The 19677-nt window shown below is 45.8% G+C and overlaps 1 protein-coding gene across 2 annotated transcripts in view; it reads right to left on the bottom strand.

Annotated features, from left to right (window-relative positions):
* Positions 1-19677, bottom strand: part of KLHL3 (kelch like family member 3) — a 51072-nt gene that overhangs the window by 10191 nt on the left and 21204 nt on the right. For both annotated transcript variants that reach the window (XM_039559530.1, XM_039559531.1), the window contains exons 5-11: positions 14777-14939; positions 11726-11835; positions 6717-6833; positions 5566-5715; positions 2863-2980; positions 1917-2114; positions 994-1095 (exon numbers count right to left, since the gene is read on the bottom strand). In XM_039559530.1, the coding sequence (XP_039415464.1) occupies positions 994-1095; positions 1917-2114; positions 2863-2980; positions 5566-5715; positions 6717-6833; positions 11726-11835; positions 14777-14939 (958 nt within the window). The remainder of the gene's footprint in view (positions 1-993; positions 1096-1916; positions 2115-2862; positions 2981-5565; positions 5716-6716; positions 6834-11725; positions 11836-14776; positions 14940-19677) is intronic.

Genomic DNA, 19677 nt, shown 5'->3' with positions numbered 1-19677 from the left:
CAGCAGACCAGCATTTCCCAAGCATGGGCCAATTCTGAAGGAGATGCTACTTAACTATGCAAATTTAAGTTAATGACCACTATTAATTCTAACTTTGTCTCCCTTCTTCTTCTCACATAAACACACTTCGTGTACATTAACATATTCCATGTATTTCCCACTCAACAGGTCAAACCAAATCACTGTAAAGCATTGTTTATACCATTTATAGTAAGGCTCATGCCAACACTGCACTAATTGGAAAGCGCTACACCATGCTAAGGACAAGTTCAAATAAAGCCTTTCACTTGCTTCAGAATAGATTTTTTAAAGGAAGAAATGGTTCCTACTTAAACATTTCATTCTCCTGAATCCAAACCAAGCGGCTCAGTTCCAGCTCCCTGAAGTTTGGTGCTGACACAGAGGTGCCAGCAGCTGCCACCATCCCCCCAGGCCTCCCACCTTGCTGAGCTGCTGCAGCACCAGCCTTTGCTGTCGTCAGCCCCTGCTCATTTCGGAACCACAGCAGAGTGTGCTGTGCCTGATGTCAATAAACACAGGTTTTAGTATTCCTGCCAAACCACCAGCTTGGGGCTGTGGGACGAGCTCTGCTCCTGTTTCTCTGGCTGAGCAGATTTTCCATGATGGGTATTCCGTCCACGCAGTGTCTGCCGGCAGCAACAGCATCCACTGCACAACAGCGCTGGCTTTCACCAGCCAGAAGCAGCCCAGGAAGAATTTGGATTCAAAGAAACCTGCACACACCTAATTGCACTCACAGGAGGCAGGGGCTTGTCTGATACAGGTTTGAGGCTCTTGGAAAGCTACACATGATTTTTCACCAAGATAAAGAGGAGAATGGAAAAAGTTGCAGCAATTACATCATATAAAATCCATCTTTCCCAACTGGTCTAGGGAACAGTTCTTGCCATTCCCTCCTACTGCACTTAGCCATTCAGGCTTCTGTTTGACACAGTAACATTTGCTTGGTGGAAATGGCTGCTATTTTCTTACCCTCCACAACTCCAACTCCAACACTGCTTCTTCTTGTGTTCATGGGAGCCACAAAAAACCACTCATTGGTTTTATAGCTATAGGCCTCAACTGATGCCAGACCTAGTTAAAAAGGGGATACACAGGTTTTCTAATTAAAAAAAAAGAGAAGAAAAAAAGATTGGTGTTGCACTTTCATCTGCCTTCCACCTCCTCCCAAGCCCGTAATTCCCACCATGCTCCTGCAATCCCACTCCCTAATCCCTTGCCTTTCAGGCTGGGAGCAGCATGTCAATGCCACTTCTTCAGTGGCTGGAAAAACTGTTACCCCACCACCCCCACCCCGGGACTGCTGCCTCTCCAATGTGCTGAGGACACCGAAGTGAGCAGAGTCCAAATTCCAAGCCCAAAAGCCCCACGTCCTTTCAAGCATTATAAAATGTCCATGCAAAGGTTTAAAAATTCCCCCAGACCCTGCTGCAATAGTTAGTTCAGGGCTTAAACAAGTGGCAAAGCTTTACAGCAGAGGCAGAGGTGTGAATCTAAACACGCAGCTATGCCAAGATAAATCCCAGGCACACACACCCTGTAAGATGCCTTGCTAGTATTTTATTCATGTTGCTATGAAAAATTTAACTGAAACAAGGAAAAATCCCTTTTTAGCCCAGAAAACAGCATAATCATTCAAAGAATGAGGCTGAAAGAACTGTATCACTGCAGAAAATAACAAGGGTGAGATTCTGTGCAATTACTGACGGGTCAGAACATGCACGTGGGTAGTTACAACACGTGCCAAACCCCATTCCTGGCTCCTTCTCTACAGAACCATAGAGGAAGGGCACAGGAACCTCTCTAAAGCTCTGCAATCTCTGCAATCTCTGCAGGGCCCCTGAAAACACTTTTTTTCGGGTCAGGCACTGCCTATTTTTTGCCCAGTCACCTACCAGTGCTGCCATCAAAGCCGCCCACTGCGTACAGGAGGTCATTGAGCACAGCAGCGCCCAGAGTGCTGCGTCTCTCCTGCATGCTGGCTATGGATGTCCACTGGTCCTTCACGCCGTCGTACACGTCCACCGTGCGCACCCGCAGCGACCCGTTAAAGCCCCCGACAGCATAGACATTGCCAGCCATGAACACCACACCTGAGAGAACAGGAGAGGGTCTTTATAGCAAACAGTTTGGGAAGCGAGTAGGATCTGTCTAGATCCTGCTCACCTGCAGGCTGTGAAAGGCAGCTGGGAAGAGCAGAACACGGGCAAGGCCTTGGCGTTTTCTACAGGTTAACAGTGTTGAAGTCAAGCATGATAAAACACACGTGTCATATGGGAGGTGAAATGCACATAAAAACATGGCAGCATAAGGCACAGATGGAGCTCACACCTAAATGAGTAATTCCATGAGCCAGAGGGAACACCAAATGGTGAGCCACATTCACAACCCTGTCAGATGTTTTCAGAGGAACACTCCCAACTTAAAGATCTTCTCTCCATCACCCACTCCTCGGCACCAAGAGGGACTGACTCAGCACCTTTGGATTTTTCACTAGGAAGCCAGCAAGAAAAACTGGACCCCTGTGGGCTGCCAAGACAGCAAGGGGGGAGGAGGAGGGGAAACACTGATGGAGAAACAGCCAGGAGAGAGAGAGATGATGAAGGGAGACAGCAGCTATGGAGAGCTGACACGCAGGAGCAACCCCACCAGAGAGTAGAAAATCCACCTGAAGGGGAAGAGAAAGATGTCTGTAGGGAAAAGAAGAGGAAGGAATGGCAAAAATAAAGAGCTGCTTGAGGCCAGGGACATAGAGGAAGGCTAAAGGGAGGACTAAGGACAACCACCCCGTGTTGAAGAGCTGCATTAGGAAAAGAAGGTTGCAGCAAAAGTTCCCGTTACCTGCTCTGCATCTCCGCGAGGGAAGCTCAGCAACCTGATCCCACCGCTCCTCCTCAAAATCATAGCACTCCACACTGCGAATGGCTTTGGGCGCCTGCCCACCCACCACAATCATCACCTGCAGAGGGAAGAGAAGAGCTAGAAAACCTCAGACATGACCCTGGGCAGCTGCTCTCTGCAAAGGAACCATCACCACAGCCTGCTCAAGAGCAGCTGCCAAAACGTGCTGCGGGCCAGCTAGAAGCCTCTGCAGGGACATTTATTTCAGGTAACTATATTTCAAGGGGGAAAAATTTATCTCCAATTTAATGCATGCTAAATATGGCCACCCCATTTACCCTTCCTCACTGTGTCCAAGGTGGGCAACTTGCCGAATTTCCCCTTGAAATACAAAACCTTTTGGCACCACAGCATACACAAGACTCACTGCAAAAGTATTTTTAAGTTAAGAAGATTCCAGCATAATTTCCACTGGCAGCCCACTGTTTAGTCATTATCTCCACGGTGGTGCTAAAAATAATCAATGCCACTTAGCAAATAAAACGTGACAGCTGTGGTGCCACCTGTGGGGAAGGCGACACTCAGGGAAATCACCAGAACTGTTCCGAACCGGGGGGGGGGGGGGGGTCTGGGCTGCTGAAGGATGTGATTTATCAGCTTCATTAAGGCTTTTGGCTGCCACAGGTATTGAAGCAAATTCAGGAATTAAACTCTGAATTCCTTACAGGTAGGGAAGAGCTATGTGATGGTGATCAAGGGCAATCTCAGGAGCACAAGAACCGCTCTGCTGGGTCAGGCTAAGGGTTCATCCAGCCCCAGACTCCACTCCCAGCAACAGCAAGGGGTGGACATTGGTGGGAAAGTGAGAAGACCAGAAGACCTGGACAGCATGCAGTGTGGTCCTTCCCAAATCTGCCCTATCTGCTGCCAGAAGATAAACTCCCCACGGCCATGGATGTCAGCAGCCTGCAGCTCTGCACTCGAGGGTGCCCACTGCTCTGAGCCCCAGCTGGGCACTGCGAACCAACACCTGCACAGGCAGCCAGCCCCCAAAACACCTGCACTGACAAGCAGCTGGACCTGCACTTTGTTCAGCACACATTTCATTCAACCTTCCACAGCCACCAAGAGGGAGGATTTGCTGCCCTTATCACAGCAAATCAGCCGGACAAACATTACCCAAGACAATCTGACTTTTACAAGGCCAAGGAGCTAGAAACAAGATACGGGGCTTCAAATATAGATAAAGAGTAGATGGAAAACTGGCTTTAGCCTCTGCAAGGCAGCTGGGAGTAGCTGAGGAGATAAGATCATCACTTGAGGTCACTTGTGTAACAAACTCAACTCCAAGCAGAGTTGCTTTAAAAGTAGAGTGCTAGACAGCAACTTAAAGAATTTGAAGAGCATGGAAATAGTGGCCTGCTTGATCTATGAAGATGAGAACATGATACTAGAAACCAAATTGAGTCTAAATTAACAGTCTGACTACTGGTTGTGTAACAGTCTCCCACAGCAACCTGCAGGGCTTCACACGATTACAGAATTAAGGGATTTCACAGCAGACAATAATCCCTCATCAGCGGGACCAACAGGCCAGATGAAAGTTTCTCTCTCTGTAACAGGATTGCTGAAAGATCATCACCTTTTTCCCTTTCTTCACAGTTCAAAAGAAGGGAGGAGAAACCTGCAGAAGATTTGGGTTTGTACTCATAGGTCATGCTATAAAAGATGTTGAGAAGCTCTGAACTCACTGGTTTGCTGTTCCTTTTATCCCTAACTACTTCAGTCCTTGAATAAGGGCCATGTCAGCCCTTCATGATACCCCCAAAGCTGTGTTCTACCAACTTCATCTCAGCCAACAGCAGGCAGGAAGGACACTGACACACGCTGCCACATGCTGCAAAACCATGATTTCTCAATGGACAGTCCAGTATCCAAATATCAGAAACAGCACAGATCTCATACACATGCCACAAATCAATCTCATTATCATTTGTGCTTGGAAGAATAACACACTGTGGTTTTGATGTCTTAGAATCTCCAAATGCTTACTAACAACTTCAGCAGCAGTCTGTTGAGAGACATTGTGCCAAACTGTGTTTATCTCTGGGGCACAGGGAAAAGTTCCTGTGGTCATTTTTTTCTCCACTAATAAAGTGGTGGCTGGAGCATCACACGCCTGTGGGATAAATATGGGGAGTAACAAGGATTATTTATTCAGTTGCTGCTTTGAGTCTATTGAAATTCACTTCAGACTTCCTGCCCATGGGGCTGGGTGCTGTTGTTTCCTGCTTTCCTGGCTTCTGATTATGGATACAGGAAACAAAGAGACACCTACTGTGACCCTCCTCAGCAGGGCTCCACAACTCTTACCAGCCAGCAACAACCTCAGCCAGCCCTCCCAACACTCCAGCAGCTGCCTGCAGCCACCCCATGGGTCAGAGAGCCACCAAACCACTTGTGGCTGACAAAATGTTTCAAGAGCAAAGATATTCCTTCCCCTAAGGGTTTATCTAAGTTTATCCAACTTAATTATGTTTCCTTGCTGGGCACAGGCAATGCCAGAGGAGGGAGTAAAACACTTCAAAGCACAATCACTGAGTTAGTAAAAGTAACACGGCAAGTTCTTGAGCTCCTGTAAAAGACTGAAAATGCCACCAGGAACAGGGGGTGAGGTGACACAAAGTGATGAGCTCAGCTTACCTTTGGCAAGCTAACAGGAGTCCTTGGCTTTGTCCTGGGATTCTTTATCAGTTGCCTTTGATCCAGAGGAAGCAAATGATATTTCATGGCCTCGATAAGGAAGTCTTTACAGGTGTTGTTATTCTTGATCAAAGCTTCTTCTTCGACTGTCTGAGAACATGCACACACAACAAAGATCATTTAAACTGGCACGGGTCACAAGGAGCTTTGTGGAAAGAACATGCAACCTGGAATTTCCCTTTCAAAGTACCAGCATTAAAAAAAAATATATATGCAGGAGACAGATTTCCAACTCTTTCCAAAGAAACACACGCAGTAACATCCAAGCTTCTCACTGTTTTCCAAGATCACTCACAAGAAGTGAGTCTTTTTTCACCCTCTGCCAAACACTGGATTCAGCAGAGAATTCACCAGGACTGGATACAAAATAAGTAATTTCTTTTATCTGAGTCAGAATTTTTAAGGACAGGCAATATCTGTTATTTCATCAGATGAAAGAAAAGGAAAAAAAATATCATGGGCTCATCTTGGGAATACCAATTTCATGCCAATTGTACTGACTTTTTTAGACACATGATAAAAGCATAGTAGTCAAAGAGCCCATATGCCAACCCCTTCTCTGGGAATTCTCAGCTCATTATCTAGGCCCAGATCCCAGGAATTAATTTATGAAGAACAATCTCCAAGTCAGACTGAGTCAGAGAGTGTCTCCCCTGCCAGCCACACAGACCCATATGTATGCACACCACACATCTTAAGCTAAAATTACCACACGTGATGTGTTTCCATTATGTTGTTTTACCTGTGCATGAGATAAAAAAGCTGCACAAGCTTGTAACATCACCAGCTTGGTATTTCTGGGGTGGAAAATCACAAGATATTAACTTATCATTTTTTTTTAATCAATGTTTCCCCTAGAGGGGCAGGAGCTCTGCTCTCAGCATTGCCTGGCAGAGCACAGGTCCCATTTACAAGAAGGTTTCTGAAGCACGCATTGATTTCAGAGTCCACTCAGTTTTTGCCTTTATTCTTCTGTTTACAGACTCAGCAACAGACCAAATTACCCATCTCACAAAGAAACAGCCAAGCCACTGATTAAGGAGCAACCAGCAGCTTAAGTGCAAGTATTAATGACTTCTTTGCAGACTAACCTGTACCAGGTAATCTCTGGGCAAAAGGGGCAGGCGAACATGCTCCATCAGCTTAGCCATGTGCTCTAAGCGAGATTCCTTCTCATAATTTATCCAAGAGATAACTGCTTCAAAGACCTACACAGATAAAGTACAATTAAATGGGGAAGAAAGAACTGCCTTCCACAGTCACCCACCCAAAATCAGAAGCATGGTGATTTTAGAGCACCGAAGGAAGGGGGTGCAAGATCTCTATCAAGCAGATGAAAAAGTTGTGACTGCACAGAGCACAAGCAGCACTGTAGCAGAGAGCTGAGCTGACTATGCATGTTAACAAGCAACTTCACATCTAGATGTGCTGTATCACTCCCAGAGCTAAGTGCGTGCCCAGAACAATCATATACCTCTTGGACATTAGCACTGGAAGGCAGCCAGGAAACTTAATGAGCCTGCTGACATTTGCACTGGACATTATTCATGAAATCAACCACAACAATTACTCCTGATAACAGAGATCTCCCTCCTCCAGGAGCCTTTTGGCCACACAAAGTCACTATGCTCATATTTAACCACTGCACCAGTTCCACCAGCCCCCAGAAACCAGGAAGTCTTGAGGACAAGGTTCCCACACACACGGGACAAGCCCTGCCTGCAGCCATGGAGCCTCTGCACTGCGTGCATTTCACTGCTAAAAATATTCAGATACTCCAGCTGGGAAACAAAGGCACACCAGGCTTCTGGCCTGAACCAAAATCTAGTTTTACTTCCAGATCCAACTGGTTGAGATAAGCATCCAGAGCTGGAGTCCGTGACGAAGTGCTCACAAACAGCCCCATGGGCAGAGCCCTCGCGACGCACAGGCGCGGGAGAAGCGTCCTATGCGGGCTCCTGTATGAATATGCATGTGCTTATATAACTGTGAGCCTCACTCACAAAAGAAAGGCCTAAAAACGTCACCAGGAGTGGGAAAGGCTTCCTGAAACCCCCAGCAAGGCAGGAAGAGGGGCTGATGCAGTCTCAGATGCTGCACAGCAGGATCTGGATCACTGCAGTGGAGCTTCCCCACAAAAAGAGAATTAAATTCTGACACATAACTCACATCTACAGGCAACACTCCCCAAGCTCTCTCACTGCCCAGTTACCCAGGGGTGCTGAGCAGAGGCCCTGTCTGTCCTGTGCTTCCCCCCAAAAGCATCCCTGACCCTTCCCTCCAGCATACCAGGCAAGTGCCCTTGGTTTCAGCTTCCTTCCGGGGTCACCAAATGGTCAGGACAATTTGCACAGATAATTATTTCTTTCTTTCCATCCCTCCCATCACTCCCCAAGAAACCATTTTGTTTGGTCCAAGGTCACTAATTTGACAAAATCAACCAAAAATGAGGGCCCCATCTTTCCATCTTGAATTGTTGATGGTAAATGTATTTGCAGGAGGCCTTGGCAGACATCCTGCCATGAAGGAGATGCAGAGCAGAAAGGGGGTTTTTCCTCTTAGGCTAAACTATATACTTTTAAAATGCAGTAAAGCACCAGCCTCATTTCCTGTGCCAACAAAGCTCCTGCTGAACTGTTTGGAATTCAGGACACTGCAATGAGGATTTAAGCAACACAACAGGGAGCGGTGTAATCAAACTGCAGCAAATGCTGAGGAGAATAACTACTGCAGAGCCTTTAAGTATTTTAAAATTAAAATAAATAAGCAAACCAACATTTTAACTTTGGCTATGAGGCCTCTAAAGTAGAAACTGGGTTGTTGTGAGATTTTTTTTTTTAATTGCAAATGAGTGTGGAAGGAGGATAAAGCAAATGTTTAGCCGACAAACAGGCTTTTCATTAACCTCTTCTGCACAAAGGCTGAGCTGCAGAACAGGTCACAGGGCTGGGACATACCCAGCTACAGGTCAGGAGGACAGTGAACAAGTCTAAAGGTAGGTAAGGCAAATGTGCACTGGGAACAAGCTGCTTCCTTGGTGCTCAAGTCTACTCCTGAGTTAGGCAAACACTGATGCTTCCCTGCTGTGCCTACTCTAAAAATAATTATATTTTTTTTAAAAAATCAGATTCTGGCACCTTCCACTGGCTCCAATTCCTAATTCCATGAGAAGAGGGGAAAAGGCTTCAATCCAAGACAGCAATATCTCTATTTAAAGGCCACATCTGTTTCCACTCCTGCCATGCCCTCCCTCCACACGCTGTGCCCGCTGCAGACCCCGAGCAGCTGCTGCTGCTCCCCCGAGATTCTCCAGCCATGCAGGACCTGCTGCCAGGGTGGGATGGACAAAGCAGTTGCCCACACAGCTTGATTTAGAGCCGAGGCACAGGCTGAGGTAGCAGCTGGCACCTGTCTGGCCGCAGGAGCAGTCCCAAGCTTGGGAGAAGTAAATTTCCCACTCCATGGAGCAGAAAGGTAAAAGGCTAGAATATCCCCTCTCTGCGTACTGCCTAAGGAAAGAGCAAGCCCAGATGTTCTCCCAGCCTCTCCAGCCAAAAATCCATTTGTTAGAGATTCCCAAGAGTGAGGACCAAACCTTGCATAAGCTTCTGCTGCATGTCAGCAGCATGAGACAATGAATCAATTACCAGACTCTGTGTAGAATCCCCAATCCAAAAATCCCAATCCTTTAAAAAATTTCATCAGCCACTGTTCTGAGTTGGCAGGAGACCATTCTCAAGTGTCCCCCCCCCCTTCATACAACTTTAATAAATAACAAATAAATATTATTTTAATATCTTTTTTTAGCTTGCAAACAGTAAAAAGAGCCAATTAGGTCAGGTACAAAAAACATTAATAAAACTGTCTTCCAAGTACTGTACTCAGCTATAGCAGAAAGAGCAAGCAGGGACAACAAACCTCTGCCCTGTTCTGAAATGGCCTGTGTAACTGCAGAGGCTACGACAAGGAGAACAGAAGAGAAAGGAGGAGAATCTTTGAGTGATGAGGAAATGCTGTCACCATTTTACAATTAAAATAGGTTTCTGTGCTAGCAGAGAATTTTTGTCATCCTGATGGCCTAGGGATATAAATAAGCCACAATTGGTGAAGATAAGGATATATTTTATTAGGCCAATTGGTATTAGTTGGGGGATGGCAGAGGAAGGGGAGAACACACAAGTTCCTGAGGCATTCCAAAGGCAATTCTCCCTCCCTGATCCTGGCAGGACTTGGCTCTAACACTTCCCAATGATCCAGGGATAGCAGTGCTCTGGCTCACAGGGTGCAGTACATGTATGAGACACAGCAAGAACAGGAATGAGAAAAGGTCCTGTGAAATCTGGCTGTGACAATTAAGCTCCCAGATTTCTGAAGTATTTTGCACATGCATATACACAGATATACCTGTGTGTATGTGTACACTGGTATACACACATATGTACTTTTATATAATTTGTTTTATAATATATATCTCAAACATTAACAGATAGGAAGAATAAAGATGAGGAAAGTGGTTTGTCTGCCATGAAGTTAACATGAAACAGCAGCCTATGAGTCTGTCCTCAATTTCCCACACTTCTTTGAACTCCAGCACATTTCATGTTAATGTTCCATTACCATTTTCTGCCTCTCTCCTGTTATTCAGATCTGTTGTTTTGAATGTGCAGCTTATGCTTACATTTCCTTCCACTGCCTTGCATTCTCAACAATCTTTTCTTTTACAAGTTCTTTTACAATCAGCTAAAGAAATACTGCGTTTGATTGTGTAAAGCTCAGATGAGGGAAGGGGCATGTTGATTCCCCTGGGCACAAGGCCAATAAAAGCTTCTGAACAATGCTGCACAGGACTGGAAAAAATTGGTTACTAAACTTGCACTTCCCTTTGCAGGCTGCTTGGCTCAGGCAAAGTGATTCTGTTGTGAGTCCGTGCCATTTGTCATTTCCCTTCCTGGCCCTGCCCGAGTGGCACCTCACAGCCCTGCCAGGCGCCCCTGCCAGCGGAAACGCGCGCCTGGATCCTCCGAGTTTGCTGGCTCAGGATCAGCAGGGAGCATCCCTGTGTCCACACCTCACATGGAGCAGGATTTCTGGCAAGTTTTACAGTCCCTATGGGCCCAAGCACCTGCGTGTCTGCAGCCCAGAGGGGCTGAGCAGGAGGAGAGTGCACATGAGGATGTGCAGCCCAGCCAGCAGCACCGCCATACCCAGGTGCAGCCTCATCCCACCCAAACACAGGCATCCAACAAGGGCACTGAAGTTACAAACCACACAACCCTCAAGCTCTCCTGTAGCCTCTCATAAGAGACCATTTACATTTAGGAATGTGGTTTAGTGGTGGACCTGGCAGTGCTGAATTAGTGGTTGGATGCAATGATCTTAAATGTCTTTTCCAACCTTAATGATTCTGTGACTTTACAGTCTCCCCACAGTGACAATTTGGAGGTGAGCTAAAGGACTGGAGGTACATGCCTGTCCCCAGAAACCTGCAGCAGGGTATACAAGAAGCTCAGACCAGAGAATGGGGCTGGAGTTCACCAAGCACCATAATCAGTGGTCACCCTCCTCCCAAAGACTCCAGACTACACCAGATGTGCTGAATGTTTCAACCACAAAACAATATCAACCAGTGCCTTTTTCCCCTCTTTCATTAAAAACACTGAAGATGCTAGAAAAATATTTCCTTCCTTCCTTTTGGTTCCAGGCTTCCTTTTGTTGTTCTATCTAACATGAAAGAGAAGTCAATATTCCTCCTTGGCCTAATGAAATTCACTTTTTTTTGAGGTTTTACAGCAGGTATTAAATGCATTACACAACAGCAGATGGGAGTTTTCTCGTTTTCCAGAGAGGGAAAGTAGTTGGTTCTGAGCCCCAGGGCTTTTGGAGTGATATGGATCTGAGAGTCATAACTTCCTGCAAAGAACAACCAAGTGAAGGTCATTTTTATGTGTTTTTAGGATTCACATTATTTTAATTTTCCTTTCCACATGATCTCTGTTGGAGAATGGCCCCTAAGGAGCATATCATGATAACAGTTCCTGGTGTAAGATCTAGAAACATTCCAGCACTCTTACATTCACTCTTGCTATACAATTTACTGTACCTTTTCTTCAGAGGAGACTGTGAGCTTGTCACTTGATATTAAACTGCAAACCTGGTCCAGACTAAGGCTAAGAAATTCTTCTCCTAGCATCACCTCAGGGAAGTGCTGCTCTGTTCAACAAATGAAAAGGGGGAACAGAAAATTATAATGAAATCCATGTTTTCAGTCAATGGAAGGACCACAGCATTCAGAGAACAGCTCTTGTCACAGCTCTGAGCCCCTGAGACAAACCCACGGCGTCTGTGTGTGGAACACAAACAAACCAGCCTCAGAGCAGGAGAACAAAATCTGATGTTGTTTCAGGTAGCACCTGCCCCATGACACACTTTCATAAATTATACTGAACTTCCTGAAAAGCCACTGAGAGTCTTCCAGTGGCAAATACAGTTGGAAGTGGCAATTGAGACAAGAGCTAATGTCCAAAGTAGTAAATAACCTGGCCACCTCAAGATTCAGTTCTTGCCCACTTCAACAGGCTAGACAGCATCAGATCTGCTCAGTACCTGGGTCTAACTCCACAAGGGTCCCTGGTATTTGTATGTACTCCAAGGAAGGCCCATCTTTAACACTAATCAGTTTGGTTCATATGCCCAGCAATAGTGAGGGGTCCCAGGGCATCCAGCTGAACCTGTGTGTGCACAGGTACACGGAGAGGTGGGCAAGGGGGATCTTCATCCCATGCATGCACATGGCAACAGCTCTCCTCTCCTTCCACCTTTTACTGCCTTGCCTCAATAACGTGAATTTAACCTTTTTCCTGCTCCAAACCCTCAGCACCCACCTTCCCAGTCATTTTCCCCTTTCCACTTAAGCCTGCAATTGTATAAACTTCTATTTCTCCCTTTTTTGCCTCCAGACCCCTCCAGACTGTAACTCTGGGAACCAGTTGAAAACAAAATGCACATTACTGAATATAACCCCAAACTGGAAGTATTATGACTGAGCATCATCAAATCTGTCAAGCTTTATATCTAGCCAAAAGGCACATGAAATAATCACTTCCTAAAAAATAATTTCTAGGTCAAATATGTCATTAGCCAGTTGCAGCAATTTTAGTTCTGCAAGAATTTCTTACATATACTGCCAATTTAATCTCACCTGTCGTTTGCTAAGTCCCATTTATCTTTGGCTGAATTACAGAAACATGAATCTCAGACACTTTATCTGAAGCAGCTCCTTTCAAGTTCTGATTCTGTAGCTTTGAGAAGCTCAGACTCCTGTATCCAAAGAGCTCCCTCCACAGCAAGATCTGCCTTGAGTTTTCACGTCTGCAAAGTGCTTTGCCTGACAAAAAGCAGCACCACAGGGACATGAGCTGGCATAACTTACATAGAGGAGTTTTTTGGGGGCCCTGAACAACCCCTCACCAAAGCTGTTGCTGCAGAGTTGGAGCTGGACTCGACCAGACTTAGACTCCCCCAGTCACAGACCCTCCTTGGTCTACTGAGGAACAAAGCCCCACAGCTAAGACAAAGGCTCTGATTAAAAATAGCAGCATGTGGATAAAGTTTAATACTCTGTTATGCTGGAAATATATAAATGATCTAATGAACTCTTTTGGCCTTAAATACTTAAGAGGCAGGAAACACTCCCCACACAATAAGCTGGATGCACCCTGGCTTCTGGACAAAATCTCATATTCATTCATTCTGGACTTGCATCTGGCAGCAGAAAGGTATTTGATCTCTTGTTATTAGTTGGAAGCAAGGAAGAATATTTACTGATTTTAAGAAAGTAACTGGTGCCTGCATCAAGAAGGCTCCTCTACCTACTGAAGTTATCCACTGGCCAGGACTCAGCATTTCTCAAGTAACTGAGCTCATGCACACATGGACTTTTGAGCTTGGGGACTTCTGTCTTGGTTTAAGGCTATTACATAAACAACATCGTGAAAAGAATTTTAATGGCAGTTTTATTAATGGAGTTCCATTAACATTACATGGGCTGCTGTACTAACTGGGACTTATGAAGGCCAATAAAACAACAAAGCAGACCTTCTAATTGCCAAACAACCAAATAAATATACTGTGAATGCACTGCTTGTTGGGTTAAAGATTAAACACGGCCTGGAAGCAAGGATAATGAGATATTACAAGCAAGCTTTTATACAATTAACCATTCCTTCCAGGGTACCTTTTTCTCTGGGGGATAATACAGCCAGAGCAGCTGAAAAGGTTTAGTTTTATTTGCAGGAGAATAGGGGAGGACTCAGTGGACACATTTTTATTCTACTGAGCCTACTTATAGTTCAATTAAGGACAAAATTGTGAAAAAGGAAAATGTTGCAGGACAGAGCAGGTGCTCTGGGAGACAGCAGGTGTATGTGTGCCTACACAAATTATCAGAAAACAGAAAAACAAACTGAGAAAAAACTATCAGCTTCTCCCAAGCAGAGGTCAAGGGCAACTCTGCTGGAGGAGACTGGAAAAGTGCTGGGGAATTCAGAGCTTGGGGCTGCCTGAAACAGCTTCACATTTATGATGTAGAGGAGAAATGCTGAAAGCCATTGCAGGCACTTCCATATTGCAGCCAAACACATTTACTCCCAAAGAAGCCTAAGCCTATCCTCCCTTGGGGTAAGGGGCCATTGCTGCACAGATCAGAGCCTCAGACTGCATGGCAATTTTAGCTGAGTGTTCCAACTCCCACCCAGAGGATTTAATTTTGCCCAGTGCCATTTATTCCCACAATGGAAATGCCCAGCATTGCTACTGCTCTCCCAGGGCAGGTCCCATGGGGGGGACACCAGCACACCAACGCTGAGCTGTTGAACAGGCACACCAAGAGCTTGCTAGGATCACACTCAGGAACTGTTTTGTGGTCTGACATCCAGAGGATAAGGGTGTTTTACCTCCTACGGTGCTCCCCTGCGACCGAACCACATTTCCCAACTTGCAGCATCACAGAAAGTTGCAAGCCCAGAACTAAATAAAATATTCCCTTCCTGTTCTAATACCAGAAGTCTGAAGAGACCAACCAGGATGGGCTCAGCCTCGGAGCTGCTGTAGCTGGAGGCAGGGTTAGCTCCACACCCAGACCCCCTCCCCTCACCTGCGTAGGCGTTGGCCTGCTGCAGCAGCTCGGTGCAGGCGTGCACGTCGGCAAAAGCGCGGATGCCAAGGCAGTTCGTGGGATGCAGCTGGGACTGAAGGAAGTCACAACAGTTTTTTCTAACATCCATCAGTTGCAATAAACTAGCAGCTGGCAACAAAACCTGCAAAGGCGTGAGAGGGGAACAAGAGTGAGCAACAGGGAGTGATTCACAGCTCGCACAAATTGGAGGCAATTCCCCTTCAACCCTGTGGGGTTACGAGAAGGAAGGTTCAAGTCTTAGCTCTACCATATGGAGAAGATCCCTGTTCATGCTCTGAGACATGAAAATGGCTGTCCCACACTGGGCTATAAGTGGAACTCTTCTCACAGCTTCTCCCCATAAGACCTCAAGGCAAAGTGAGGACAAGGTAGAAGCAACCACAGATGCTCCTGAATTTCTGGCTTTGCTGCAGGTAGCTCCTGCACACAGATTTAATTTTTTTTCCCCCAAAGAGCTTTATATTATTTATAAGCAATGCCATCAGATTCAACGCCCATAGCAGCCCAGCAGTCCTCAAAACCCTGGACTTGGTTATTTCCAACAAAACCACATTGGCTTGTGAGCAGGGTGCCCAAACAGTCACATAAGAGAGGGGGTTCCCAGAAACTCAAGCAGGTTTTGGTGACAGCAAGGCTCTTGGGAAAGACAGCCCTCATTTACACTCACACAAAATGCTGCGGACACTCGTGGTTCATGACTGCATCTCAAAATGAGGTACTGCTTTGTACCTCCAAAACTAAGCACAGAAAAAGGAGACAGAAATGGATGAGGAATGTGACATCTGCTGGAAAAAAACACCTTTGAGGCCAGTGAGGAGGACAGGAAGTAGAAAACAAAGTCCATCAGGACATTACAGTCCATGACATCAGCTACTTCCTTTCTTCTGTCGAACAGCGACTGCAGACATGTCTTATTCCAGCTCTTTCGTAGCTCTGGCTGCCTCACACATGTCCTTCCAACTGGGCATCTGTGCTCACCATCTGAGCACACATTTCCGGAAAATTATTTCCAACTCAAAAAAAATAAGCAGCTGTTAAACAAAACAAATAGGTTAACGGCATTCACCTCCCTGGATCCCGATGGCAGGGAAGGGATAAAGATGTTCCCTCCCTGTACCTGCCACCATGTTCCCATTCCACACCAGGGCAGGACACTCACAACCTGCTCCAGGTCTTTCTAATCAACTGATGTGCTCCACTCCAGCCCAGCTGCACAGTGGCTGACTGCTGCCAAGCAGCCACCCCAACAGGCAACAATCAAAAGAGAAGTCAATTAACCCGGGAGCCTGTTTTGGCCCAAGCCTCTTGATGCCAGGAGCAGATTAGTTTGTAGCTTTGATTAAGTCAAGATAGCAATGCTCTAGGTTTTTGTAACCTAGCTGTGAACCACCTTCTCTCTAGCTGAACCCTTTCTGAACACCTGAGCTTTGGGTAGACAAGTCAGACTCCATGCAAACTCCATGCTATAGACCAGCCAGAGCCTCCTCTGTGCACCCCCATCCATCCAGGATAAACACCTGCCAGTCCAGGTGGGCTGCTTACCTCCAGTGTTTGGGATGTTGCCTCCAGACCAAAAGGAACTCACTACCATCACCACATGCAACAGCCCCTGGACAAACCAGTACTGCTGTTACAGCCCATGCTGGCTTGAGAGGCAGCACAGAAGGAGCCTCATACCACTGCAGGCTTCGGGAAGGGGGCATTATCATACAACACTTCTCAGAAATAGGATATAAAAAGCCTATAAAGAGATGAGAGGATTTTCTTTTTCTTATTTCCCAGCTGAATGTCTTAACACTCATCTTGTTTTTACCAGGGAAGGCGAAAAGCAAGCAAAGGATTTCCGTGAGAACAAAGTCTGTTTCCTTTAGAAATAACAAGAGGAAATGCCCTTCCTAAACATGCAGCAGGACCAAACTGCAACCCCATTAATATCCAGGCAAGTTACTCACATGGGTCTGGATTTGGCTCTTAATATTTGAACACCAACAGCCGTGAATGATTTACAGAGAGCTGGCTTCTCTACCAGATCTGCCTCCAGATCAAAACCCACTCATTTTTAGAAATTATGTCAAGATTATCTGCTATTACTACTGAGATTGACTGCTTTGCTTGTGTCCAGAACCTCATCTATGAGGTGTGTCTAGAGATATATATGCATATAATCATCTAGTTCACCAGCTGTGCTCCACAGACTCCACACCAATTTCAAGTTTACACAACATTGCCTGTGCAATTACTTCCATAGACCTTTGATGTCTCTAAACTAGAAACATCTTTCAGCCAAAAGTGCTCTGTGTTCTATAAGATTCATTTATTAATGCTGGACTGCAGAGGCTGGGGTTAATTCCCTACTGTGACACAGCCTTACAGGTAGTCTTGGCCAAAAGTTAACTTACATCATTCCTGCTCTTCAAAACTGGGAAAGGAGCGTTTCCCCTATGCAGGGGATGTATTAAAGCTTATAAGCAGCTTTGACAATTTGGTCAAATTGAAAGCCAAATAAGAGTACTGGCTGTAATCCTCAGCTACACATCCAGGGCCACAGCTGGGACTGCACATCTGCCCAAACAGGGAGACAGCTCCCAAGCATCCACCCAGGGAAACCCGTGACCAGAGAAACAAATGGATTTTGTATTTGCAGGGCAGGTAAATACTCAGTTTTAAACAAGCTGCCCTAAACAGCACAAACAGTGGAGATAAAACTACATTAGTGTTATGTGGCTTTTGAGTGCAAGGGTGGCAATTAGGCTTTATTACATCCCAGCTGCTCCCAAGCAGCACATGGGCTGAACAACAGTACTTCCACTTAAATGCTCTACCTGAGGTGAAATAGCCCTGACAGAGGAAGGTGTGACAGCATAAGGGAGTCACAAAACCTTGTCAGGATCAGGAGATGGAGAAAGGATGTAGAGATGAGAGAGAAAATGGGGGAACAACTGGTAACTTCCCTCCTGAGCTACCTTCAGACACACCATCCCTTGGTTAAACAGTGAAATAAAAAAGTGAAGACATCCATCAGGCACAGTCCTCTGGTGCCACATCCACAAGTTTCTCCTCAGCTTTCTATTAGGCCAAGCCAATTTAAAAGACCTCCTATAGGTTTAAGGAAGGGAGTCCAAACCAGAGGAGTCAGCTCTCCAATGGACCAGGGCCCCCTGCACTCCAGGGCGCTGCATGGCAAGGAGCTTTGGCTCCAGGGAGGAAAACAGCCCTGATTTATTGCTGAAAGGTGCTTTGCCTCACCATGGGCTTGTACCTACTATAGCTGCAGCTTTTGGATTGAACAGGGGGAAGAGAGATGGACTGACCCACTTACAACCCCTTTATCATCAAAACTGCATCTGCCAGAGAACTCTCCTTCCTTGCTGTGAACTCCTAAGTCCGCAGGAAAAGCTGAGGTGCAGAAGCATCTTTGAAACGGAAATATTGCAGCTCCTAGCAAAGCTTTTTTCCTCTTTTCTTGAGGCATTTTTTATGACAATTACTATGCCTGCAAAGCTGACAGCTTCAATATCTACCTCCTCCAGACAGCTGATTTCAGATTTCATTCTCTGTGTATGAGCCATATCTCAAACTGTGGCAGTACACAAGGACACCTCACACATGTGGTCTGTGGCCCATCATTCCTAAGAACTTAATTGTGAAATCAGGTTAATAAGGACTTTTTCCAGGGAATCATTACAACCTGAATGATAATGACTTTCTTAATTGGGAGGGCAGTTCTCAGGCTGCCTGCCAGTAATGAAGTGTCATAGGTAAGGATGGTTGGGACACACTAAGGAGGGACTGTATTCACTGTCTAGAGCCAGAGGTCCAGATGTCTTCACAGGACTGCCTAGGACAGGGAGAGGCCTGCTCCCAAATCTCTTCATTCACCTCTGCTCAAGGACACCATGCAGAGCTTCCCTATCACTGGACTTTGTTGCCATCACTCTGAGCTCGCAGGTTTGATATGAAAGTTGGAAAGCAGGCAGCAGTGTAACCACTTCAGCTGCAAAATCAAAACCTAACTGAAAAATTCAGGTAATTGATATGTTAAAAGCACCAGCTACCCCACACATGTAAAGAGCAGCAGGCCCTGTGCTCTGATGTGTGTTTATGATTTCCACTGAAATCAACCCAGGGCTGCACCTGAGCATCTGTGAAGTTCCCCGAGACATTCACTTTAGTTTTCCTTCCTTTTACAGAAACTGCATGACACAACTTCCTTCTAAATAAATGTATCCTGCTCTACCTTCAAATGAATGAGATCCTTATATCATGCATATGAAAATTTACAACCAACTTTGATGTGGGATGCAACAGAGGAAGAAAAACAGAAAGCAGCAGGTGTAGAAATTCCAGGATGGATTTTCCTGAAACTACAACATGACTGCAATAAAGACAGAAATTCTGTCTCTGCGTCATGCCTTCCAAACAAGTGGGAGGCTAAATCCCAAATGCATGTTCACAGCTAAAACTCTATCATCCATCATCCCTGAGCCCTCCTGTTGCTGCTCCTATACTGCCTTGAAACCCCACTCTAAGAATGAAGTTCCAATAGGTAAAGCAGGATTGCATTTGTTGGGGTGATTCTCACCCATGTACCCCAGCAGGGTTAGAAGAGAGTATTCTCTACACATGGGCTCAGGGTGAGCTGAAAATCCCCTTTGCCTGCACATTTGGGACATAATCTTGAGGAGAAATTGGATGAACACCCCCAAAACTCACTACACAGATAATGACTGGAACTGACTGTACAGACTTGGCCCCTTGTATACATATCCTTCCTTACAGAAAAAAACGAAACAAAACAAAACAAAAGACACTCATTTCACTGCACAATCAGCTACAGAAAAACATGCTTAGAAAAGGAG

Source organism: Corvus cornix, chromosome 13 (assembly GCF_000738735.6).
Source record: "Corvus cornix cornix isolate S_Up_H32 chromosome 13, ASM73873v5, whole genome shotgun sequence".
In the NCBI taxonomy this organism is placed as follows: domain Eukaryota; kingdom Metazoa; phylum Chordata; class Aves; order Passeriformes; family Corvidae; genus Corvus; species Corvus cornix.
The sequence above is the reverse complement of the archived record's forward strand: the minus strand, read 5'-3'. Positions and strand labels throughout refer to the sequence as shown.